At 43.5% G+C, this 27290-nt stretch overlaps 2 protein-coding genes across 3 annotated transcripts in view; one reads left to right on the forward strand and one right to left on the reverse strand.

The window, feature by feature from the left end:
• The first annotated feature begins 111 nt into the window (after window positions 1-111).
• On the forward strand, window positions 112-15947 carry CDR2 (cerebellar degeneration related protein 2). Its single transcript, XM_063342948.1, has 5 exons — window positions 112-425; window positions 5653-5765; window positions 10423-10571; window positions 10839-11003; window positions 12228-15947. Exons 1-5 carry the CDS (start codon window positions 347-349, stop codon window positions 13093-13095), a joined length of 1374 nt encoding a protein of 457 aa, XP_063199018.1. The 5' UTR covers window positions 112-346; the 3' UTR covers window positions 13096-15947.
• Window positions 15948-16098: 151 nt separating this feature from the next.
• POLR3E (RNA polymerase III subunit E) overlaps window positions 16099-27290 on the reverse strand; it is a 30705-nt gene continuing 19513 nt past the window's right edge. For both annotated transcript variants that reach the window (XM_063342946.1, XM_063342947.1), the window contains 5 exons: window positions 26970-27034; window positions 24904-25400; window positions 20054-20131; window positions 19050-19175; window positions 16099-16950 (listed from right to left, as the gene is read on the reverse strand). In XM_063342946.1, the coding sequence (XP_063199016.1) occupies window positions 16894-16950; window positions 19050-19175; window positions 20054-20131; window positions 24904-25400; window positions 26970-27034 (823 nt within the window). In that variant the 3' untranslated portion in view covers window positions 16099-16893. The remainder of the gene's footprint in view (window positions 16951-19049; window positions 19176-20053; window positions 20132-24903; window positions 25401-26969; window positions 27035-27290) is intronic.

Genomic DNA, 27290 nt, shown 5'->3' on the forward strand with positions numbered 1-27290 from the left:
ACATGAATTCGCTTTGTGATTGGAGTAGGCTTCTTTCGATCTGCCTGGCGGACGGCTTCCCATTGGCTCTCCGCAGGAGAGGCGAGGGCGTTGTGTTTGAATCGCGGGGAGGCGGTGGGCGGGCGGCCGCAGTCTGCCACGTTGCCGCCGGCAGCTCGGCGCAGCCCGGCCAGAAGGGGGAGAGGTTCGGCAAACTCCGGAAACGCTCGGCAATGGCCGGAGGCGGCTTTTAAGGCGAGGAGCGGCTGCTGGCTGCCCTGCCCCGCCGCCGCCCGCCGCGAGGGGTCCGCTCCGCGGGCGCGCTGCCGCCTCGTCCTGCTGCCGCGCCGCGAGGGGCAGGGGCGCGATGCTGGCCGACAGCCTGGTGGAAGAGTTCGAGATCCGCGAGGATGAGCCCTGGTACGACCAGCAGGACCTGCAGCAAGGTGAGCCGGGGCGGCGGGGGGCGTGTGAGGGCAGGGGCGGCGGGGAGGGCGTGTGAGGGGAGGGGGCGGCGGGCGGGCGCGCGCAGGGCACCCCCACAACGGCGGCGCGGAGCCCGGAGGGACGCCGGCGCTCGGGCGGGGCGGCGGGAAGGGTCCGGAGCCGACGGCGGGGATCGTGGGGCGGCGGCGGGAGCGGGGATGGTGCCGCCCGCGGCCGTGGCAGGCGGGAGCCCGGTCTCCCCTCAGGGCCGCGCTTCCCGCTGCCCTGGGCGCAGAGGGGCCGCCGCTGCCGATGAAGACTCAGCCGCCTTTGTCTGAGGGAAGGGGCTGCCGCGGGCGAGGCGAGCCGTACCCGCGTCCCTCGGAGAGGGGGCCGGGAGGCGGCTCCCCGAGAAGTCGCCCCTTGAGAAGGCGTAAAGCGGCGACCGAGGGTCGGCGGGCGGGCTGTGCGGAGCCCCTTGAGCCTCTCTCTAAGGGCTTAAGGCGACGGAGTTGTAAATGCGGCTCTGGTCCACTATTAAAAACTTTCAAAGTCTTCATCTTAAAAATATACGCATAACTCCACTGTGCATCATAATTATACGTATCTAGCTCCTGTATGTCATTCTGTCAATAGGTCTTAAACACTGCGTGCAAGAGCTAAAAGTTATTTGACAGATAAGGAAGGAGTCACAGGAATACACCAAGTATAATTGGACTAAGAGTCTTCTACAGACATGATACAGAAAGAATGTGCAGTTTCCTTAAGAGCTTAGTGTCGTTTGCGACTGGTATTTACTTAGTCCTGCTTTTTGTTATTAATCCCGAGTTTGTCTTAAAAGGCCAGCTCAAAGCGGTGAGGTGGCTTCCTGCAAACCTGCTCCAGCCTTAGGCTTTTACATTGAAGTACACCAATTCTTGCGATTGGTAGGTGCTACTGCACTATAAACTGTATAAACAAAGGTACTCTTGAAAGCTCTAGCTAAGCTGTTTTCATCCTGAGATCAGGCATCTGACAGCAGAAACTTTTTTTGAGACAGGAATAGGTCTCTGTAATTGTATGTTTTGACTATAAAATAGCTAACTGTTTGAAACCTGTATTTAGGTACTTTTTCCTGAAAATAGATGTTTTCATGGCTCTAGGATATAAACTAATCAATTTAAATAAGATCCTGAAACTGTAGTTTGCTGTCAAAGAGAAGAGTTGAAAATTTGAAGATGTGATTTAGCAATGTTTTTACTATGTCAGTGTTTGTGGGGTAGAAGACCTACAAATAGACTTCACAATGTATAACAACTGACTTTTTGTCTTATTGATGTTTCTTTAATTTCATTTTTTAATTAAAATTAGTGAAATAATCATCATTTGTCTCTCTGCTCTGAGCTTTTAAGAAACAGTATTCCGCTCTAGAGGTTTGTGCATTTTGAAGGTTGGTTAACGCTCTCTCAGCATTTGAACAATCTTTTTCTGGGGATTATCTCTTTACAAGCCTAAATAGAAGTGATGATAGCCTTGCCAAAACGGAAGGGAGGAAAATAAACTGATGGGCAAGTTGAAATGCAAAGAAGAAATTCTATACAGGAATGGTTTTTTTACAATGTTCCTGTAACACTTTACTCCTGGGGTCTGAAAGACACTCTTCCTTCTCCTAAGACTAAGCAATACCAACGTATGTAAACAGAGGAGTAAGATTGCTTATCAAGGTCTCTCAAAACTTTTCACAACCCAAACAATCAGTGCACATTTAGAAACTGAGGAGTAGGTTTATGAGAAAACCTACGTTGTAAAACATTATGAAGCACCCTGAAACAAGCCTGTAGTCCTTGTCTGCCAGTCTTTGAAACTTGAAATTAGGTTTGGGTTTTGGAAAAACATTGGTAGTCTTCATATACACCAAAAGCTTTTGCCTGGACAATGAAGGTGGGCTTTTCTGGCATGCTGTGCATGAGAACAGTATGATCATGGAATCCTTTTTAAGGATGGGAACAGCTATCCTTCCTTCTGCAACATAGATGTTTTGCTGCAGTATGCTAGCCTTTGAAAAAGAATTATTTTAGAGGACTGCTCTTTTTACCTCTCGCTGTTACTCACTCTAACAGAACAGAGGGTAATCTGAACATAAAATAGGAAATATGAAGCTGAGTAAAAAAAAAATAAATTAAAAACCCAAAAGGTTTAATTTTACAGTTAATGAAACTTCAACCAGGCTTACTTACATAGCTTGAACTACTAGTGCCTTTTGCCGTTGACAAAAGCCCAGGCTTATTTTTAGATTGAAAAGTCTCTGAATCATTGGTAGGTGGGTTATGAAAAAGTAGAAGAGAAGGATTTTGGTACTGTTTTTATCTTTCTCGGTTATAGTAACACTGTCAGAAGAGATTGTGAAGTGCTGGTAAGTGAGAGCTGTTTAACATCACACAAGACCTATCACTGAAGTCTTATTCTGTTTTAGAGGTTTCTGGTGGAGCTGTTAAACACCACTACAACTGATCAGATTTACTAAAATGAAGATCTTAAGATCTGCACGTATGCAGTTTGTATTATTAAAAACCTCTCTGCTGACATCTTCATAGTGAAAGGAAAAATGCATGTCTGTGGCAGAACTTAGCTGTTACTTTCCATAAATTTACAACAGAAAATGCAGTGTGCTTCTAGTATTGTACAGTAACTCTCTAAGAGAAATGTAAATGTTTTCCTTCTGTATCTGGAGAATATATATATCTTGCACATCTCACTCATAAAATTTGCTCTATAAAAGGCTTATATGTACTTAACAATGTAGTAAAATGGGTGCAAAGCAAATTCTTAATTTTAGAAGAGGTGAAATTGTTTCACTTCTTGCTTTCTCTAGGAGTTAGGGTTTTAATGCATGTTCCTGAGCTCTTCCACTTGTCATCTACCCCTCAGAAACAAATTGCCTTGATTACAAAATAGCACGCTTCTCCCATAGTAACTCATTTGTGCGTCTGCCATTCTAATGAACAGAATGAGTGTGTAAGTATAACAACATGAATTCTATTAATCACATTGTATTCCAAGTACTGTGTGGTATGTGCTGCTTGATTTAGTAGATGAGAGGGCATTTAAGAATGAAACTATTAACTCCTAAACGTACTTAAACATCAAAACAAACTTTCACTTTGGGAAGAGAAATGGCAGCAAGTAATTCCATTACGCATTACGTCTTTAACATAATCCTAAATCCTCTCTAAAGCTCTTATTCTATTAAAATAAAAGAATGGACTATTTAGTCTTTGCCTTGAATGATGCCAGTAGTGTTGACTAGCTTTAAAGATTGTAGCTCCTAGTAAAGATTGCATTGTGTAAGAACTTGTGAATCAAGACCGCGTTTCATATAGGATGATAGATTTCACTGGATTTGAAGAGTCCAGTATTCTGTCATGTGATAGAGCTTGGTGTTTGACTGGGAGTTATTCTGTCCATGTGTAAAAAACGTACAGTCTCTGTTTAAAAATGGGAAAAAACTTGAGCAGGACACCTTAAGGTTTCCTTATCCAAATACTTTAAACCCCAGCTCTAGAATGGGCAGTGTCCCTTCACAAGTGGCACTACAAAGAAAAAGCTAAGATAAGCTAGAAAAAAGCGAGGACAAACTCCCAAGTATAGATCAGTATGCTGTGTAGCCCCTAGTCATACATCTTTTGAAACTGTGAAGAACTCCCATGCAGTGTGATTTGTTTTAAATAATTTTTGTGGCATTTATTCTAAGAATCTGATCTTAAGGTAGGAAACAATGCACTGTAGCTGTAAAGAATGTGTAGAGAAACCACAGCTGTTGTTTTGCCAGAATTGGACATCTACAACTTAATAGACAAATGCTCCTTCTCACTTGTCCTTGTAAGTCTGTATTTGGTCTTTGGCTTATGTATGTAGATGGAATAATAATTTTGGACGGGCTGCCAAACTGAAGGTTAGTACAAAACAATCTTGGAACAGTGTTCTAACTATTACAATGCCTAGCAAATAAGATAATTGGGAAAGGGCAGGAAAGAGGTAAGATAACATGTTAAAACAAGGGCATCTTAATCAAATGAAAACAATGTGTGTTTTCTTGTTTAGCTACAACTATCAATGATGCAATACATGTCTCTTGTATATTAAGTCATCTTGAAGTGAATCTAAGTTTTGCTTGACTTCTCTTTGTCTCTTTCCCATAGTGATGCTAGTGCTATGTGAAAGCTAACAAGATTGTATTACATGCACACAGGAGATGACGTGGTCATGGTCCACGTGATGGGAGGGAGGTGGAAAATTAGAGATTTTTAGAAATGTGTTGGATTCTTAACATGTAATACCCTGCACAGAGTAATTGCAATTTTAGCAATAACACCAAGATTCATTTCGTCACATTATGTTAGCTTTTAAATTACTTGTGTCTTTAAACATAATAAGATAGACTGTCTAGCACGACGGATGCTGTTGAACAGATAGCAAGCTTCCCTCTAAAAAGGAACTGAGTGTTCAGATGACTTATTTCTTCATTTGAAACAACTACAGTCACTGCACCCTGGAGGTGATAGAAGATGACTGAAGTGAAATTGAGATTAAGTGCCTGAGAACAAACGACATTTAAAATGATGCTTTGGAGCACATAAAACCATTCTTGTCTCTTAGGTTTATGAGCTTGAAAAGCAGAATACTTACATCTCTTTATCAGTTTTATGTCTTTTGATATTATTGTTTCACCATAAAAAGCATCTGAAGTTTTCGTTTAGCACTTTGGTCCTGTATGACCCGAGCTCCTTGGTGAAGGGGTAATGGGGAAGAACAGCAAAGCAAATAAGAGTGCAGCCAGCTTTGTCCTGGGTCTAGCCTGATGAACGTTTACAGGGTCTTTTATGCTTATTCTTCTGAGTGCTGTAAACATGGCGAAGTGTAGCTAATGGACACCTTGGGTAGAGATGCTGGTGCGGTACTAGGCAGATGGTGGGAAGCGAAGAGAAGATGGCTGGATGCGTCTGATGGACCAAAGGAGGAACTATGGAAGCTTCATGAAACAAGAGTATCTTCTAGGTTTCAGGACTGACTTAGACTTGCATTACAGATGGTATGTGAATGTTCTACTTACGTGTAACAACCTAACTTTCTTTTTGAGTACTGGAAATAACTTAAAGCAGTTACAACATCCATAAAAAAACCCACCTCAAGTATTTGATTAAAATGCTTTAAAATTAGATTATATTATTGGCTCTATAACTTACATGCAAACATGATTTCTTTGTTTAGATCTTCACCTTGCTGCTGAGCTTGGGAAGACACTACTGGACCGTAACACTGAACTAGAAGAATCTTTACAGCAAATGTATGCAACAAATCAAGAGCAACTGCAGGAGATAGAGGTAAATATTTAAAGGATCCAAGCATTAAAGCACCTAGATCTGCAGCATAATAGCACATAAATGGAGATCTGAATTTCTTGACATCTGATGGACACTTTAAAGAAAAATACTGAACAGCCTTTAACCACTTCTGCTACTTTGAGAATTTGAGAACCTGTACAGGCTTCATCGTAGTTAGAACTGTTTGTCTGATTGCCAGAAGCTTTGTGCCCTTAAACTTCATGTTGGATTTGGCTTGTTTAATAAAAAATTACTGGTATTTTTCTTTTTGTACAGAGAAGTTACTTCAGTTATTTTATTGCTAAACTTTGCTGATCTTGCCATTAAATTATATGATGAAAAATAAATTAATAAATTATTATATGAAACTGTTAGCAGTTACAGCACCGAAATTTAAGTGCTGGTAAGTGCAGGAGAGCGACTTAAGTAAAATCTGAGGATATATATTTCCACTAAACTGAGCTGTGGTAAGTGGAACTAAAGTCTATCTCAATTAAAAAAAAAAAAAAAAAACCAAAAAACAACAAAAACACACAAAACACCCACAACACAAACACAGCAAAAACAAACACTTAGAAAGTATCTAAATACTGGATAATAAGTGGATATATTGTTTTGTATTTTCCAGGAAAAAAATAAATCATAACCATCCTTTCAAAACCAGTCATCTTTGTGTTACCTGGTGGAGAAACCTGGCCATTTTGGGCAAATTTATTCACTTATTTTTTTAATATTGCCTGTGTTCTTGCAGTTCTTGACTACTTGTCAGCATAATGAATTTTTTTCAGCTGTTAGACAGCAATGCATGGTCTCTAATAATTAAATGATTAAATATTCAGTACTTTGCTGACTGACAACATATTGGAAAGGTAGTCAGCATTTCAGTTTGGTTCTGAATCACAGGGAACAGGCTGTGGCTGGTATACACTAGACTCTTACAAAATCCGAGTTCCTTTGTGCAAGCAGTACTTGCACAGTTACGGACGGTGTGTGAATTTTGTGCAGCTGCAACTTAAGACTTAAAACACTTATTCTAGTGGTAACAGGTAACTTAAAGAATCCTAAGCTTAATACTTACAGATATATAGGTGTCTTTAAAGTAGTAATGTTAATACAAATGCAGCATTTCTGTTAGGTTATGCACAATTTCTGTGTGTTTTTTTTTAAATTAATAAGATACTTCTGTTTTATACCTCATACTTTGGCTCTTTTCCTCTATTATGTGCTAAACGTCATCTTTGTTATCCTACTCATTCTGTGATACAACGGTTGGAATAGCTGATATTTAGATTAGTGCCATAGCATTACAAAAAATGTATTCACTTACGCAGAGACCTAAAAATAACTTATTGCCATGAATGGTTTTTATAAAAAGATTAATTCTTAAGATCTAGAGAGGACAAACACTTCAAGGTGCAATACAAATACTGTTCTACTTCAGGCTCAACACCTGTATGAACAACCACGTTTAAGGAAGCATTTAACACAGTTACAGCACACCTTTTGAAATAACACAGCATAACTTTGCAATAGATAACTAACCCAGCTCACTGAGTGTAGCTATGTAATAAGCAGCTGTATTTTCATGCTGTCTTGAAATATGGAAAATATATTATTGCTAAGTGGCATTCATTTATAGAAATAGTCTAGTGCCATTAAGGATGTAATATCCTGTTGGTTTAAGCCAGTTTATTTCCTTAAGCTTTTTTGGAGGGTTAGTGTTTATTGACTACGTAAGAGAGCTTCAGCCTAGGAAGCGGTCAGAAGTGTCCTCCCAGCAGTGTTCTGTGATTGGTGTGTTGCAGGGTCAAGTCCTTGTATGTTCAGACAACTGCAGACAGTGACAGAGTAATTTATTCTCTCAATAATCTGCCAATTGAAAAACCAAATCAAGACTTGAGCAATAGTACTTTTTGAAGGCTTTATCTGATACCTCTTTCTTCTCTTTTCTCCTCTCCCCCAACATGGCTGGGAGTGTATATTGGGTTATCCTGTTAGCTTCCTCCGAGAGGAGGGGGAGAGAGATGGAAGAACAGTTTCTGTGATGCTCCTGATATAAGTAGTGCCTGCACCTTTATTTGCCCAACTTACTCTTTTGAGTCAAAGCACCTGTGGGCTGTATTCATATCTGCCGTAATAACATGCTGTCTTCTCAGTTCTACCACCTGTCGTTTCCCTGTGCAGTTTAGAAGTGTGAGAGCAACTCAAAACGTTTATTTCTCCAGAAAAGTCTCTCTTGCATCTGGATTTCTGGTACAAAAGGGAAAATCAAATGAACCCCTTCAGATACCCAGAGAGAACCTCAAGGTAGAGGAACTGAATATATTAGGTTACTGGCAGAAGAGACTGTTAAAGGAATTCACTGAAACAAACGGGAATGAAGTTAGCATATGCGAGGTGCACTACTTAGCTGGCAAAAGCAGTTCAGTCAGTTGTTTTCATATCTATATTTCTGTCTTTTGTGGCAAGGCAGGATACCCCACTGCACAGGATATGTGTGCAAGTGACATATCCAGTCTCTATGCTTTTTTTCCTAATTTTCAAGTGCTTGTCTCTGTAACCTAAAGGTGATCTTTCAGCTGTTCCTGTAGCTACTCTGCTGTGTTTTTGACTAGCTTTTTCAGTGCAGTACATCAGTGTAAATCTTTGGGGTTTTTTTCCCTATTAATTTACATCTTATGGGTAGCAAATTCTAGAACTGCATAAGAAGTCATTCTGAACCTTGTACTACCTCGTTGTCACTAAAAAGGAAGGGTCAAAGGCTTTGGGATGCTTAAGATTACATCTAATATATTAAACGCTAATATACTAAGCGTTTTACAGCCTTGGATCATTACATCTGACCTCTGTGCTGACACGTGTGCCACTACTAGTCATTGTAGATGTAATAAATGCTGGATTGAAAGGGCAACTTCATTTCTGTCTGAATCTCTTCTCAGCACTTGGACTTCAGAAATACTGACTCTCCTTTTGTCCTGTGGTAGAACGCAAGAAGCATCAACTGCTGTTTCACATTAGGTGCTCAGTTGCAGGGGAGGTAGATTAAATGTGAACTTCTAAAGTATTTGTTACCACATCTATACTTTGTTTTGGTGCCCTGGTTATGGCAGGAGAATTTAACACCAGCACTGAAGGATACTGGAGATGCAAGGTGGAGAAAATGGTGCTTTAGCTCCTCCATTCATCCGAAACTTCTGCAAAAGCCCATTGCAGTAAACAGTAACTTGCAATTCTGGCACCAAAGCCTTGGCTTCTGTGTTTAGCCATGCTCGTATTGCTGAACAAAGTCTGAAGACCTCCAGCTCCTTCTGAGAATAACCAGTAGGGAAAGTTAATCTGAAATGGGTCACATTGAGATTCTGCTGCTAATCCACATACTATTTTTGTGTAAATCCTCTGTCATGTGCACACAGGCTACAAAAGGATCTAGCCAACTGCTATCAAGTTGATCTTCTAGAAGTCTGTATGCAGCAGTTACTAGTCCTCGAATTAACTTATTATCTGTTCTTAAATTGCCTAAAATGTAAACCCACCAATCTTTTAATGAGGTAAAAGGTTAAGTAGAATATTAGAAGTTTTGAGTATGTAACAGGCCTATGTTGAGAGAAGGAATTCTGCCTAGAAGTCTGCTGGATGTTCCTACTTGAAGTTTACATTTCAGTAGGTAGCATGTAATAATACAGAATATATTTCTTAAATTCTATGTAAGAACAAAGTATTTTGGATTTAGAGGGTTAGTTTTCTCGTTCAGGTCTGTTTGATGCAAATTCTCATGTAGATTTTCAAAACTGGATCAGTCCTATCCTGGGTTGGACAATATGAGACACTTGTATTAAGAGCCTTAGGTGATTGTTAACTGCTCTTAGATCGAGAATTCCAAGCTTTCTGATGTTATTCAAGAAACTTAGCAGTCTATATTGTAAATTGTAAAACCAGAGAGGATGAAAATGAGAACACATCATGTGGAGTTTTATTTTTTAGAAAGGCAGGAGACCTTTGTTTGGGATTACAGTAACTGGAATAATTCCCCGTGAGTAATTAAAGATTAAATTCAATAATTTGATGATGCTTCCTGACACATAGTAGCCCACATACTGTCTTAAGTCTGACCGCAACCTAAATTCTGTTCTGCTGAACCTGATGCTGCTTCAGGCTGGCAAAACTTAGGTCATCTGAAAAGAAATTTAATTATGGATAGTGCTACCCAATATTTCAGTTTTAATGCTAAGAAACCTGTCGGGTCAATGCTGTTAGAAAGTTTCTGTTGGAGCCCACTGCAGCTTTTGGAAGGACTCAGTGGACAGTTGAGGGCTATGTTGAAGTCTGGATTCAAGGCTCTATCGGTGATGGCTGCAGCACAGAAAAACCCAATCCAGAAGGCTTGAGTACTGGCAAAAGCCCGCCTGCAGCAAGGATAGGTAAACAGCTTGCACAACGAAACCCAGCTCCTCTGGATAGAAGGCTGCGAGATCCACCACGACAAAGGCAAGCTGAGTTACTGATAGCACCTTTTCAACTGAACGCTTTCTAAGGCAACCACCGGAATCTACATTTCTGAAACTTAGTAGTCTTTTTCTATGAATGTAAATAAAAATGCAGAATAATAGTCCTGTCTTTGTGTCAAGTTTAAACTAGTAACAGCAATACTATCTTGCAGTACCTCACAAAGCAAGTGGAGCTCTTGCGTCAGATGAACGATCAGCATGCAAAAGTCTATGAACAGCTGGATGTGACAGCAAGAGAACTTGAAGACACTAATCAAAAACTTGTTGTGGAGAGCAGGGCTTCACAACAAAAGATATTAAGGTAACAAACTTTTACTGGATCCCCCCTTGCCTGCCCCAGTCGATATATGAAAAAGTGCAGTCCAAGTGTATTTGTGTAGTTAGCGGGTGGCTGTCTCTGTCTAGTGGTGTTCTACAATACTGTTAAATTGAAAGGATAGTTTTATTTAAGGGTCTTTGGGGCCAAAGAGCAGCCTGCAGAGAAGAAACTACAATGTGAGGGGATGGGAAATTCCCATGTCCTCGACTAAATGCTTGCATGTTTTAATGGTACTCCTTCACCTTTTAGCTTGACGGAGACTATTGAAAATCTGCAAACACACATAGATGACCTGCAGCGACAAGTAGAAGAATTGAAAAAGTCTGGACGAGGCCGGATGAGCCACGAGAGATCTGACCAGCCAAGATCAATGCACAGTTTCTCATGTTTGAAGGAGCTGTATGACCTTCGCCAGTAAGACTTCTTACCTTGCATAGCAAAGAGAACACTGAAATTATTTTAAGCAAAGCTTTAAAAACTAAGACACAAGTGCAAATGTCAAGTTAGCAGAAAAACATCTAATGTTCACAACTAGGAAAACATCTGCATAGTCCTGCACCATGTGGTGTTGCTACTGCTTCTGGCGTACTTCTAGACCTCACTGCTCTTTGTGTGAGAGAAGCTGCAGGTTCCACTTTCTGTCTTGAAAGGTTCTCTCCCAAAGTCTCCAACCATATCAAATTGTAGCCTAGAAAGTTTACAGCAATTTGCACCCCACTTTTTTTTCATTCAGATAAAAGCACACACAAGATAATCTGAAAAACAAGTATCCCAAATGCAAAATACTTTCTGTAACTTACCCTTTTCATGGATGCCTGTAGATATTTTCGTTTCAAGGCCGGCAGAATTCCTGCAGTAGCTTTCCCAAACTTAAGCTGGTTAAAATGATGCTTAAGCGGGTAAAATGGTATCTGGAGCTCTGGGCTGCTTTTTTAATGCAGAGCTGTTCTACCCAGCTGAACTGCATTAGTATGCCCATCAGGACAATCACCTGGGGTAAAAGCTCAAACTAGCTTCTGTCCTAGAAGGTAATTTTGTAAGTGAAGCACCTGCACAGACAGGCAGAACAGGCTTTTGTGTCTGGGCTTCAGCAGTACATGGAAGTAGGACTGTAGAATAAATCCTTACATGCAAAAAGAAGTTACGTCTTGACAATTTAAAAGTTAAGTGGATTCCTTCAAACTGCCAAAGGCTTGTGGAAGTACCATCCTGCAGAACTGCCTTGCCAACTGTGAAACTTGTTTCCACAGTCGGTAGTGGTAAAAGTTACAAGAGTGGAGTGCTGCGCAAAAAAAATCTGAGTGTCACAAATACCGCATGATGCATGGAGGCAATGGTTATTTAAACTTAAATTGTAGGTCTGGTTATTCAATAAGCTCGTCTGTAACTTGAAACTGTTAATGAGCTGCCATTCTGCTTAAGCTGAGAGGCTTGATTCGATGGCATGGAAGTATTAACAAAGTCTGTTCTGATTATTAAATGGACTCTAATAGGTTAGTAAAATGACCGCTATGCATACTGTGAGGTGTGTCAGCACACAGTTTAAATCTTTCATTAGTTACCCAGGACAGGACGACTTTAGAAGGTGTGGTCAGCTGTACTTCCTACATTTGATAATACTTATTTTTCTTTCTGCAGGTATTTTGTTTATGATCATGTGTTTGCAGAAAAGATTACTTCAATGGATAGTCAATTAAGTCCTCTAGAAGAAGAAAATGAGAACTTAAAAAAGGCAGTTACAGTTCTGCAAGCCCAACTTAACCTAGAAAAAGAGAAAAGGGTAACAATGGAGGAGGAATATAGTCTTATGGTAAAAGAAAACTGTGAGCTTGAACAGAGGCTTGTTGATACAGACTTGTATCGGGCTCGTGCAGAGGAGCTGGAAGTGGAAGTGGCTGAAATGCGACAAATACTTCAGTCTGAAAACACATTCCATAATGCAGAGAAATTGGTGCCAGAATCCTTTTTCGTTTCATTCAAGGAATCTTTAGAAAGGGAGCTTGGTCAGAGCCCGGCAGATGATGGACTTCTGACTGTGTCGGAGCTTGAGAAGAAGGCACTGAAACGGAGCAGCAGTGAAACTTTCCTAAGCAGCGCTGCAGGGGGAGACATTCTAAGGGGCCATGAAGAAACGTGCATTAGGAGAGCTGAAGCGGTGAAGCAGCGAGGAATCTCTGTACTTAACGAAGTTGATGCTCAGTATAATGCTCTGAAAGTGAAGTATGAGGAACTTTTGAAGAAGTGTCAAATGGATGAAGATTCTTTGAAACACAAGGCTGTACAAACGCTGAAGCAGTATTCCAAAGACCTAAATGTGGGCAATACCCAGTACGATCTTTCAGCTAGCAATCAAGAATTCACAAACATGGAGCTAAGTGACTCTTCCACAAATGCTCTTCCTGAATATAAAGCACTCTTCAAGGAAATTTTTAGCTGTATCAGAAAAACAAAGGAAGAAATAGATGAACACAGAGCTAAGTACAAGTCCCTCTCCTCTCAGCCGTAACACTGGACACGCTGATGACCTGTTTTCTGTTGACGGCTAATCTGTTAGTCCAGAAGGGGAAAAACTTGATAGAAATGTCAGAAGACCCCCTTATACCGATGTGTTTCTTGAGCACTCAAAATGAATGTTCTGAATTGGCTTGTAGACCTGTAGTGAACAATCTAGTTAGTTAACAGCTAGTCTCCCTGTACCTATGTAGCAGTAGATTTAATGTTATTTAGCACTGTTATAAAAACTAGTGGTTGTAAAGCAAACAAACATCATAGCTTAATACTACACTATTACTTTGTACTACACTTAATCTCTGGCCAGAGCAGTAGATGACGCTAGTTTCCTTAGTCCACTTCAAAAATAACGGAGCTAAGAGTTCTCACAGGGAGCCAGACTAAGGCTTTCCTTTGGTTCGCAGTGATGATCTAGCCCTGTGATTGCATCTGTGTAGAAAATTAACAAAACCAAAGCCCCTGACCAGCATCATGGGCAGCCTCTCCTTGATTCTTGATAACGAAGTTAGGGGTCTATCTGACCTTGCTTTGGCAGGGAGGTGGAGAGCTGGCACAGCAGCCTGCACCGTGCTTGGTTTAAGCCAATACGACGTTTTCACATGCGCTAAGCTCTCCCACAGATTAGTAGAAACGTCTTCCTACTAAGAAGGGATTTGATGTAAAGTTCGCCTGGCTTTTTAGGTATGGTTTCTTATGTAGGGCACTTTGTCTTAAGGCAAGATACTGTGAATTGATTTCCTATGTTATTTGGGGCCTACTGTTCTTTGGTGGAATGTCTGCAAAGTACATTTTTATGTGTATTTGGTAAGATAGAAACTTGCAATTTAGCTATTTAACTTTAGTAGTAGTGTTGACATAGTGGCATAGCTTTTAATCTTACATACCACAGACTCCCAAGTGCTTGAAGGAGACGGGCCAGGTAAAACCTTATGATACTGTTTTGTCTCTTGCTTCCAGTGTCAGCTTCTGTGGATCTGCTCCGTGCTGCCTGGGGGGTGGGAGGATGGACACGGCGCTACCGGAACAGAGCCTACTGAAACAGGGGACCACGCGCTTGTTCTTCCTCTCCTTCTCCACTCACTAATAATTCCTATGTATTCGAGTTCTGAAAAACAATACGGAGAAGTGTGTTCTGTAAAACTGCTTCAAAGTGTGAAGAAAACAAAAGGCAAGGAGATTAAGGGGAGGGAAGGCACAATGAAAGGTGACGTCCTTCTCCTTATAAAGGGTCTCACAGTTAATTTGGTCAGCTGTTCTTGGGAACCGACTTACTGCCTGTCTGAATTGCTGCGATGTACCAAACAGTCGACACAGAATGTTGACAGTTTCTCAGCTTTCGTTCAGCTGCTGCTGTTGCAGCTCTGTAAGCCTTACACTGTACCCCGTTAGCTGGTGTACAGCTGTCCTTCAGTTGCAGTATTAAGACTTTGTATTGTGGGAGTTCCTCTAAAACATGTATCGCATTCTGGAAAATTATTTAAAAATGGTAATCTGAATCTTGTGAGTATTTTTCTAGGCAAATAAATAATCCAGTCAAGCTACATGTCTGACTAGTAATTGTGCCCATCTGCACCAACCAGGAAACAGTAAACTTGGTGCGGATGGCACCTGCATTATCTAGTCTTGCCATCTTTCCTACATAGCTCAGATGGAGTTCACATTAAATTTGTATTTTAAAAAGATTACGCTATGTGGAAAGGGATAGGCCTGTCTGGGATAGAAATCCAGCAGGAACTAAGTAGTTTCTCCTCATAGTTGTGTTTGTCGTTGCTGTTCAAAAAGGAGGGGAGGGAGGAAAGAAAGGAGAAAAGCTGCTGTTCTGCCATCAGGTTACCTGTGCTGTCACGATCTCCCTCACTTAGATCCTTATCACCTGGGGGTCTGCCCCAGTTCAGATACTGGAAGGCAGTAACCTTAAACAAGAAAGGCATGACGCTGTTAGCCACAATTTATTTACTACTAGTATTCCTCACCGCTTTAGGGGAAGGGGGAATCCACACCTGCTGGACCAGAAGACAGGTAAAAGCAATTCAGAATTTTTGGTTAAATAGGTGATATTCAGTGGTGTATTACTGTTGGCTAGTTTAGAGCACTTTGTATATACGCAGGTTTTATGCTTTAAAAATATCAAAAATGTTCTCTGATTCCCACAGAACTACTTGATTCTTCTGTAATGTAACTTCCCCTTGGCTACCTGTGCCGTCGCTAAGCTCTGGGTGTACTGTACTTTAACACTTGGCTGTACGTACTGTGCAATAAAACCCTCCAAGGCTGGGTCCTGCCTTCGTAACTTCTCTCAGACTGTGGCTCTCCCGCAGAGAAGCTTTATAGGTGCAGCCAGAGGCAAGGCCGTGGCGTGGGGCTGCAGGAGGGCTGTCGGCCATGGGCGCACACAGCAGACCACGACAAAGGCTGCAACACCTGCCTGAAATCAAAACACCTCCCAATTAATTGATGTGGTTACTGAACTACACTAGACTGTTTATTATGGTAGAGTTTTAGCAGTTTAAAAATAGATTATTTTCCACAGAAATGTGAAATGCCATAAGCATGCTAACAGTATTCTTAGCCAGTCTTATCTGGATTAAGTACCTTAATCTGCTTACTTTAGACCACAACCCAACTCAGCCTTTTCTGAGTGTAAGTAGATGAAACAGAATCTCCTTGTGCTTCTCATGTGATGGAAATGATAGCAAAGACCACGACCAGTAAAGTAACCGTGTTGTAGAATGCTTACAGGAGGATATTCCTGTAAGATAACTCATTGCAGTTTGGCTTCAATGAAAAACCTATAACCAAAAGATCAGTTACTGCACCTTGTGCAACAGGCCCTTAGCGTGACAGCCACCTCTCGGTACCCCTAAAGACCATGACGTAAAGCGGTTCAACCCCTACTAAAACATTCCTGACCTTTCCTTCCTCCGTAAGCCTTCAGGCTATAAAAGGAACAGGTGCAGCTTCCATTTCTTCTTGGACAAATACAAGGCGGGGGTAGAACTGACCTTCAAGATAAAATTTTATTTAAAAAAAATTACACAAAATAGAGGTTTTACATTGTTGCCGTGTGATAACTACAGCTAGATGCCTTCCAGAGGGTGTGCTCGGTTACTTACCTTCCTGTCTTTGCATACAGTAATGCAAAAACTCCCTCAAACAAAACCCACACCGATAAAAGAAATGCAGTAGTTGTTCCACATCTGTTTCAAATGTAGGTGCTTTTCCAAATAACTCATTTCACAGACAACAGGTGAGAACAATCGCTACGTAGCACAGAGTTCAAAGACAGTGATTTTGTTCCCCTCTCCCTGGCCTGACGTTTCCATGAATATGACAGTCTTCTCTATAAAGAGGGCTGCAAGGGCTATTACAATGCTCGGACTAAAGTATGAGCATCTAGGTATTTAACAAAAACTGGGATGTTTGTAAACAATTTTAATTTATTGGCATTACTTACAAAATAAAGTATTAGACCATGATTTTCCATCATGTCTGTGTCAGTATATGGTTTTATTTTTTAATAACGAAACAGAACGAGAATTGAAATACATTAGAAATCCCAGATTAATCAAGCTGCAGACAGGGTCCCACGTTGTCTTCCTAGTTGCTCTTGCACCCAGGCGGCCATGCAAAGACGTGTGTGAGTGCGCTGGGATGTCAATGACTGCAATGCCCACGTGCCCCAAAGTAGGTCAGATCCTGCCCCACGCTCCCGAGGCCACGGCATTACTCTGTGCCGCCCGCTGCAGGTTTTCTCTTTCGTCCTGGAGGTCACTTGAAACCGCTACCACCGCCGTCAAGACTGCACCGTTCCCTTAAGATACCACATTCCGCCGTAGCTCACGCAGCAGTCCTGGGGAGAAAGGGAAAGTCTGTCAGGTTTTGGGAGCCACTGTCTGGCTTTGGGACGGTAAGTCTGATCAGTAACAGACGTGCCCTCTCCAGTGCATGAGAGAGAGCACGAATCCAGAGCAGCAGTTTATCCCCACCCTGAAGATCGTAGAGCTTAAGTGAAGATGGCAAACACAGGAGGGTGAAGGCTGAAAGGCCACAAGGCGGACAAACAATGTGATGGCAGCAAGAAGCTAGGGTTTTTCGGGGAAGTGGGGATGGCACAGAAACCAGCTTGGGAAAGGTTGTGGGGAGGGGTGAGGACAAGGGGGACTGAGGGATAAATGCAGGCTGACGCTCAGGTGGGGACTGAAGGGAGCACCAGGATGGGCTGGACCGTGAAGGCCATCGCAAGAAAACATTCTATGACAGCGAACTGCCAAACCTCAGAACCATGCTTCGGCATTCTGGGCACGTTGCTAAGCTTACAGCGGGTCAGCACCACAGCAAAGGAGTTCAGTAAGCAGGTTTTCTTGTGTCTCATTTTCTTATTTCTATTAGACGAGCACCAAGTCTCTCGAGTTCTAAGCTGATGGCTTCTCTTTTCTTTTACTCCCACCCTCCCATTTAGGTAATTCAACACAGGCTTAAGTACTGCTACAGAACTGATGCTGTGGAGCTTAAAGGGAAAAACATCTTTTTTCCTGAAGTCTTTGGACTCATACATCACAAAAACAAATAAGAAATTAAGTGTGGAGGCTAGAAAGAGAGTTTGCAGACTTGATCTGCAGATGCAAAAATACAAACCCTGTCAGTCTGTTCCTCTGTGCATAAAAAAGGAGCACACGCAGATGGGGAAATACGAGTCAACAAATCCAATTTCATTCAAAGAGGAATCCAATCTCTGGTGGCTTAAAGAAGCCAGAGAATCTTCCTATTTCATTAAATCCTACTTCTAAATTTTATTTCAGAAACAAAGGTAATGTATTCAATACAAATGTATTCAAGGCTACAAAGCCTCACACAACACAAGGCTAGTGGCACGATGACTTACATAAAAACAGTACCCACTTTTTTAGGGGAAGGTATTTTTCCTAGAAATAGGTTATCTGTTACATAGCAACAGCGTCATGAAAAACTAATGCCAGTACATGGTCTAGATGTTCCAGGAGAGCCGATACTCAAGCTCATCTAGTCGCTTCACAACTCTCCAGCACAGGCAATCCCCAGGACATACTGTCTAGCAGGCAGAAATGTCTGAGCTTAGTTTAATGCCAAGATGACCATGTTTTTTCAAGCACGACCAATTTACACACTATCACATCAACAGATCTGTAATTTTTCAAATATGCTATTATTACGTTTCCAGATCCCAATGTAATAAAGTACTTCAGCACTTGTCTTACTGAAGTGGGTGACAGTGAGCAAAGGCCCAGCAACAGTGATTAAAGTATTACATTAGTTGGCAGCCTTCCACTTAGCCATCCTGCATGACTTTTAAAGCTTGTCAATCATGGGCTGCGTGGTCAGCACTTTATACCTTAAACTTCTTTAGCAAGTACGTGGTGCGCCTTCAAAGACAGATGAAAGGATTCCAATAAACTTTCACAATAAAATGTGTTAACTACTACTTTGCCTGCTTGCTTTGGCTATGGTTTTGCTCCATACTCTGCTGCACGTCCTCCTAGAGAATGAAACGCATTTCCTTCTGAGTATGTGGCACTCGCGCTCTTCAGCATTAATCAACAGCAGTCAGCTGGTAAACTCAGAACACTGTGCAGAACCCTCCCACCTCCTTAATGTTTAACTCTGCATTATTTAAAAATAACTCTGAAGTATCACATTTACTACACTCTATTCTCCACTGGTCCAAGATAACAAATAAAGGTTTGCTGCAATAATATAAAATAACGCGTGAGTAAAAATCACTAGTCCTTGAAGGCATTGAAGGTAGAATGAGACAAGTGTATTTTTAAGAAAACAAGCTGAAAACCAGGCTTTGTCCACATTCCAACATCAATTGTTTTGTCAATTCAAGGTAAAATACGATCCTTTGCTCAAACCAAGCATTAAAAATTCATGTATTAATTGGATCAAACCCACAACGGAATAGAAACTTACCTTTAACACTCTGTCCACCTCCTGCTTGTTTAGATCTTCTCCACATTCTTGACTCAACTGATTCTGGATGACGTTCCTGCGCACTCGATAATTTTTTGAAAAGATTTCAAGCAACACTTGGCGATGCTTTAAAAGAAAATGTATCATAAATACAAAGAGAAGAACAATTATTCCTATCTTTCTATATATCCAAACTGCACATGCCTCAGTCTGTACAAAACATTCACTGAACTGCATCAGAGGATTCTTGCTTCGTAATGCCAAAACCATCCCGTGCACATCTGCGCTCTAGCCGTGCCCTTGCCTCTGAGGGCTCTACAGGGATCGCTTCATGCCCCATGGCCAGGCCTGCGCCCGTCCTGTGACCTGGGGCACTCCAAAGGTGCAAGAGCATGGTGAGGAAGGGGCTGCAACAAATTCCTCTCAAGTGCTTCCAGGAGGCTGGATACTGCTTGACTCTTTCCTATAAAAATTTATTTAGAGCACGGACACGGGAGTTACACTGCCCATCCATGTTTTGTTAGACGCCTTCCCTTTCACTTAATTTGCTCTGATAGCAATTAAAACTCAGGAGATGCTCACATATGCTGTAATCATTTCCTATTCTAAGTATAAACAGACGCACCAGGTAACAACATAATTTCCTCTCTGGTTAATGTTGCATTACCATCAGAAGACCAAAAAAATTGGACTGGATCCTGGTGTAAGGCCTGCATCGCAGAGTCCTTTCTCCTCACAGGTTCGAAATTATTTGTATTCCGCTGAGCTAGTTACTGACAAGTATCTCCAACACATTACGTCGTTTCTGCCCACGCTGCCTTGTCTTGACACAGCAATGACGACCCTGCGAGCTAAGAGCTTCCTCTCAGCTGGAAATAGGCTAATATTGAAAACCAGACACTTCAATACCAAAAGCTGAAAAACACCTGCTGTACCAGTCCCAGAAACACAATGCCAAGTGCTCAGTAAGCACACATATGGGAATGTCACATTTTTATCTTTACCTGATCATAAGTATCACCAGCTTCCCAAAGCGCATAGACCTTTAGCTCATCTGGTGAAGCAGCAGTCTGTGGAGGAAACTGAGAACGAGAGGCTGTTAAAAATAACCACCTATTTAATGAGTTCTGCTTAATGATCCTATGATACAGCATCCCTGGACACCTATTACTGCCATGTAATGGGAACTGCTGGAACAACATCAGCTCCTCTCCCATTCCGCACCTGAAGGGGTGACTGTGCTCTGGCAGCCCTGGCGCCTGAGGCAGGGCCTGTCCTGCAGCCACAGGGCAGACACCTGTCCTGGTGGCTGAGCCTGCAGCACAGATCCCAAATTAACACGGGGCTAACGATGGCCTAGGGAATGGGATGAGCACCCCGATGTGTGCCTTGATACACCCAAGCCATGTTTGACTGACGCTTCTGGTCACGGTGGGGTAACCAGGGGCCCTGGCGCCATGTCTGGCACAATGTCAACCACCTCAGAGCTTTAAAGGGGAACTGCTGGGCACACTGGAATCCTGTGGATTTTGCATGGTGACCATTTCCCACAGGTGCAGGGTCAACGACCATACACCAGAACAATCCCAAGGCTTGGACCTTAGCCAGTATCTCATGCAAGATGTCCTGGAAGTGTTTGCTTCCAGGCCATCCAAAGCAGTATTCAACTGAGGGCACCAAGTGCGTTGCAGGGTCTTTCTGGAGGTTTTTACATTTACAGTGGCAGGTTTTAGAGATTCAGACTCTATCCTGTATTTACCTGCTTCACTAATTCCAAGTCAGCATTACTGACAAGCACTGTGCTTCTGCTGTATTCGTCATCTCTGTTTTGGGGCATACTACAGGACTCCTGAAGACTGAATGCTGATGGAACAGTGAACCAGACGCTTGCTCATTTCAGGCTCCAAAAATGAAATGGTTTTGTTTGTTGTTGGTTTGTTTTGTTTTGGTTTTTTTTATCATGTGCCAAGCTAGAGAAATACATTTGATTTTTCTGAGGCAGAGGCCTCACACACCCCTGCACACAGGAAGGAACACAACTGCCTCCACTCCATGCCTCGAATCATCCATTTGCCTCAAAATTTCCCCTTAAAGCAGTGACTAATGAGCAATGCTGGAATATGACTTCACTCCTGACATGTCTCTTCCTGTCTGTCACTAACAATTTATTCCTTGCTAACCGCCCAGACAACCTAAATCAATCATCTGTGAAAAGCTAACAAGCCAGTCCTGATTGTTCCAGCATCCCTCGATCCTGGTGGTTGGTACAAACCAAACCTTTCTTGCCAGACTCTATCACACCACGCCAAAAGACTTGTGAATTGCAGAGTGAAAGATGGGCTTTTGCTTTCACGCTCTGCCTCTGAACTTATTGCAAAGGGCAAGAGTTTTCTCCAGTGGGAGCTGCCTGGTGGGATTAGCAACTTTGGCTCTCACGTTGGTCCAAATGTCTGGAATATAACAAGGCTTTACACCTGGGTTAGAGCCAGGATTCAGGTTTATCAGGCTCGCAACACCCGACATAGTTCTCGTCTTGTAAGAACACTCGCTTTTGAGGAATAATCTCTCTTGTATGCTTTCAACACAGATAGAATCAAGTACTTCAGTTTCCCTCCAGAAGAAGAAGCTGCAGCACGACAGACAAAGCGCAGGGCACCGGGAGCACCTGGCCACAAGCTGCCTCGCTCAGAGAAAGTCTCTCAACAGAGAGAGAGAGCACAAACTCCTCCCGCCTCAGCCACACCTCTGAAAACCAGCTGTGTTTCTGGGAGGAAACTGTTTCCAGACCAACGCAATACTAACTTGGGGAGAAAACCCCACAGAATCCCCTCCTCCCAAACTGCTGCAAACCCTGCTGCCCACAGCCCCTGCTGTCGCACGGCCTGTCCCCAGGAGCGGGAAATGCCACCAGCGACTCTTCAGAGACGTGTGCAAGCTTTACTGTCTTGCCATCTGCTGTCCCTTTGACATTTTATCTTAATCTCTCCAGCCTCACCTTGAAACAGCTCTCCGCTGCCTTAAAACCCTTCTTTAAAATATTTGCCCTGTGCCCCCTCCTGCTCCGAGCCCCAGCGCTAGTGCAGGGCTCTCAGGAGATGCACCGCTGCCCCTGGTCCCCAGGGCTGCCCCAGTGAAAGGGAAGCTCTCTGTGAGGAGCCCCTGGATTTGGGATGCATCTCTCTGAGCACGCTCTGAACACACCTGCTGCCAGGCAGCCTCCATTACAGTTAAATCAGACAGAAAGGGGCCAAGTCTGCCAGAAAAAAACTTACCCGCTGGAATAATCCTAGAGGTAAACCACTGAGCTTACCTCTCCAGGAGCCTGGCATCGGCACTAGCCCAAAGCGTTCACCCTAAGTGCGGGGCCGCATTCCTCTCCTGTTACTGTAGCCAGGCAGGACGTCGGCAACACTTACGTTATTTCCTGATGCCCCAAAAATATCCTCAAGATCTGGGCAGAAGCTTGCTGCTCCACAGACCACAGGAAGGGAGCCAGCAGGAGCCCCCCCCCTGTGCACACCCACAGTCTGCAGGAACGGGTGCAGATGCGCAGGAGGCAGATTCCTGCGCAGGCTCAGCCCGCGCCACCCTGGGGATAGGGACAAGGATGGGGTCTGCTGGGGGATGGCGGCAGCAGCCCCCTGCACTTGGGTGCTTCTGCCCAGGATTCGCTGCTTCTTTACGTATGCTTTTCCCTCCCACTCAAGGAGGCTACACGGCGCAGGCAAGCACAGCACCCTGCAGGCCTCCCCACGGCCCCATTGGCAGCTGGAGCGGTGTCTCTTCTGGCTCCCCACAAATACTATTTATCTCATACCCTAGTGCAGTTGGTCAGCTTTATAACAAATCCTGCATTCCCCTGATAAAGTTTCAATTGCCATTTTCAGCACCATCTTTTCTATAATAGGGCAGCATGCAAGCTATGAGTGTCTTCACCCCCCACAGAACATAATAACATAATTTTAATTACCTCAGATCATTGATTTTTATCACCAAAGCACTTTCAGTTACAGAAAACTAATGAGCAACTGTGAAACCCCACGCTAAACAACCCTCCAGGTTTTCCCTGAGCTCAGGTGCCCTGGTAGTGTTGTGACGAAACTGTCCAGGGGAACAATCAAGAAACACCAAAGCATACGAGCCCATGCACAGAGCAAAACCAGCCCCGGGACCCTTTGGCGTCTGCACAGAGCATCGGGAGAGGCTTGGGGGAAACGATGTACACTGCTAGTAACAGTACAGGCTTATACAGGCTTCTGTACAAGATCTCAAGTTCTGCAGTAAATTCTGGGTCAGCAGAACTAAAACTTAGAGCAGACCTCCAGCAGGAGACGTTCCAGTCACCACTTGTACACCTCTGCACGTCTCCTGTGACAGGGTTTTCCAGACAGAAGGAAGTTCCCAACCACCTATCTTCAGGAGGATTTTATTTTGGTTGTTTTTTGAAAAAAGAAACTATCTCACTTTCACTCCTCACAGCCTTTAAGCAAAGAGTGGATGGAATAATTTCCCAAATCCCCAAATTTCCAGAGCAAACAAGTCCCAGTCCCAAGTAACAGAGCAGCAATGCCCTCAGCTATTTACCATCAGCATGGCAAATGCACGCATTACACCGCGTACAAAGGAGCGCCTCGCCAGCACCGAGGCAGTTCCAGGCAAACATTACCCCAGGACTTGGAAGCTGTCAAGAGAGAACGCAGAAAGTACCGAAATTGGTGGTCTCCCTAGTGGCATTTCAAGGCTGTTACTTGGTTCCCAGGTGCCACAACAAGTACTTTGCACAGGACTGAACGTGTTATTTCTGCGCGCCTCCCAGAAGCAACCTTTATTCCTTAGCTGGGTTTCAACCCCCATGCTCCAGGCTCCCTCTTGTCAGCCTGCCTGCTTCCTCCTCTTTCTGCCTTGCCTGCTCTTCCGAGCAGTTCACACGTTTTCTTTCCCTCTCTCCCCAACGGCAGCTGACTCCCAAACTCTTTCTAGTTGCGACCCAATCACCACTGCCAGATGTCTTGTAAAATTAATTCCCTCTTAGGCTCTTTCCCATGATGCCAAATTCCTTTTCCTTTCCTAAGCAATCTACTGTCACACAAACCTGTCTCTGTCTCATGCAATCACACGTCATTTCCATAAAGACAAAGAAACAAAGACACCTCTCCACAAGTCTAGGTGGAAAGGACTGACCGAAGAAACCTGCTGCAGGTATGGTTTGTTGCTTCCCAGAGGGCTCTGCTGGGTGTGCCCTGCTGCTCCCAGGCAGTCACTGCCACCTCTCCTCCCCCACCTGTGTCCCGGTCCCTGAGAGAAGGAGCTTGTACAACTCTGGAAGAGCTGATGGGAATCTGGGACTGCATTAGATCACATGGTGAGCCCCTGGCCCAGGTTGCCCAGAGAAGCTGTGGCTGCCCCATCCCTGGAGGGGTTCAAGGCCGGGTTGGACGGGGCTTGGAGCAGCCTGGGCTGGTGGGAGGTGTCCCTGCCCAGGGCAGGGGGTTGAAACTAGATGATCTTGAAGGTCCCTTCCAACCCAAACCATTCTATGATTCTATGTTAACAGAAGCGAGTTGGGACAATGAGTCACTGCGATCCAACAGCGTGGACGCAGAAACAGAGCCCCAAAGACAACCAAGCTATGCACCATACCACGCAGCAAAGAAAGCAGAGTGCAGGGCCTGCCTGAAGCAGGATGCCAGACAAACCTCCAGCAGCTTCAACATATCCAATACTGGACAGTTACTCGGAGAACATCTGTTCTTCCAGACCACCAGCACAAGACACACACATTTCACAGCTCAGGTGTTTAACTGCTCCCCAAGTCTCTCCTCCCCAAAGTACACCAAGGGAAAAACATACTTACAGGCACCAAAATCTGTTTGCAGCCAGTGTCCAACACCATGTCCTGTAACATTTTGTCCGAAATGCCACTGAACAACGTATGTCCCGGAGGCAGACTGGCTAAGTGAAGGTTAAATAACCGTTTAAGCTCACTCAGGGTGAGTACAAATTGTTTCTTAAATGTTGACGACACAAAAGCCTTCAGTTCTTGGGCTACCCGGTCAATGCAGCCTCCGGGCAAGTGGCCATTTAAAGAGTCCGTGGAGTCCTCCTCTGCATGGAGGCCATTGACAATGCCGTTGTTCATGCCCTTATAAGCCGAGGTATCCATCGGCTCCTCATCACTCACAGGCTCCTCTTTAATGCGGATATTGGAAACATCCATCTTGGCTGAGGTGTCATTTGATTTCATCTCTGCCTTTTGCTTCTGGAAATCCTTCTCCAGCTGCCCATAGTTCTGCTTGACTTTTGCTTTAGCCATGTTGACCCTTTGCTCCCCAGAAACCAGCAATGGACGAGCTAGTAAGAAACAAAAGACACCATAAATCCCACCATAACCAGGGCTCTAGTGTTGCAGAATGTTTCTTGAAGAGCTCACAGTGAAATAAAACCAGGAAACATCATCTTCTTGTGAAATCTAAGGCATAAACCCAGATTGTTGATTAGATTTTACTTTAGTTTTGGGTTTTTTTGGTGGCTTTTTTTTGGGGTGTGGTGGTGGTGTTTGCTTTTTTTAAAGATAAAGATGTTGACAACTGTAAACCAGATGTTTGGGGAAGGGTGTTCCAGTCAAGGAACGTGAAGCAAAGACAAAGTGTACATGTTCAATCACTAGGACGTTTTCCGCAAATCAGGAAACCAGGATACAGGCTCCTCGAACACCTCTACTTGTGACCCAATGCTTCTCTGCCCAACAACTTTTTTTTTTTTTTTTTTTTTTGAGTTTCTGTTGGCTGGTGGGGCCTGTCGCAGCAACTGCCAGAGCCAGCATAAGGATGTCCTATAGGTACACTGAGGAGAGTGAAGGGGTTAACAGTGAACCTGAGCACCCTTTTAGTGTGAGGTGCACAGTATGAAAGTCTGAGACCATCTCCTAAGTATTATTACCCAGTGATGGGGAGAAAGGGACAGGAGGGAGTCCCTTCCCATACAATCCTGTGCCTCTTCCCCCATGTCCTCTCCACATCCAGCTATCCAAAGGTGAAAGGAAGTGGTGTCTTGGAAGCAGAGGAAGCCAGTCTCAATGCCAAATGAAGGAGTGCTGTGTTTAAGGTAAAAGCATGCACAGCACACATGCTGTTACCTCCTCTGCTGTTAGGCTCGCTAATCCTCTCCAAACAACCCAACACCTAATCCTTCCAAGCAGATCAGACACAGGGTATTGAAATGGATTCGTATGCTCGTTTGTCAGTTCCACTTGTACTCCATTGGCTCCAGTGTCCGGCAATGAGCCAAATGCTTCGTTAAAACTCTCTGGATTCTCAAGTTTTCACAATCTTTTAGGATTATGGAGCAGCTACTTTAATATTCTCACTGGCATCCATGGTGGAGAAGGATATCAAAATGACGACTTCACACCTCCTTACAGCACCCTACCAAACGCATTCCTCATTAATTGCTCAGCCCTCAACCACACCACAGGAAGCCCAGTGCAAATCAGGGGAAATGAAAAAATCACCTCATGCACATTAGCTTGCAAACTGAGAGGTGAGAATTAATTGTGCACTGGCCCTGTCCTCTCTTCAGGAGCTGCTTGCACCCTTACGCCATACAAACTGCCTTAAATAAAGAAGTGGATAACAGAACCAGCTGGTTTTACAGTATCAAATGACAAGACCCCAGTGCCAAGGAATCCTCCCTGCTCTGCTACAAGGATGCTACAGTAAGCTTGTGTCACCCCAACATCAGCGGTGCCAATAAAGACCAAGATCTGTCTCAAATAATCCAGAGGAAATAGCAAGAAAGGAAAAATATCAAACAAAGCAAGACGAGTCCCCACCATGTTCAAAACCAGAAAGGAACTCCAAAACATCACCCTGGAATATGGAAGGATGCATGTGCTTTAAGATGTTCCGCTTGGATCATTACCTGATTGTGCCTCTTGTTTCTTTGGTGTCAAGTGCTCCTTTAAGAGATTATAGACCTTTTCTAATCTGAAAAACAAAGATAAAATATACCAGGACAGTTTCAGTTGTTATGCCTGCATGCAGCCACGCCAGCTTTAGCCATTAGTTAGAATACTCAATTTCTCCAGGAAGCCAAGGAACAGGAATGATTTGCATTATACCCCCCACCACACCACTGCCTGGTGAATGTGAGGGGGGGAACCTTCAAGGCTACACAGATCAAATTAACTATCAGTGTCTACATAAACTTTGTACTAGATAGCCCTCTGTTTTTATCTTATTC

The sequence above is a fragment of the Chroicocephalus ridibundus genome, chromosome 8 (genome assembly GCF_963924245.1).
Source record: "Chroicocephalus ridibundus chromosome 8, bChrRid1.1, whole genome shotgun sequence".
Classification (NCBI taxonomy): domain Eukaryota; kingdom Metazoa; phylum Chordata; class Aves; order Charadriiformes; family Laridae; genus Chroicocephalus; species Chroicocephalus ridibundus.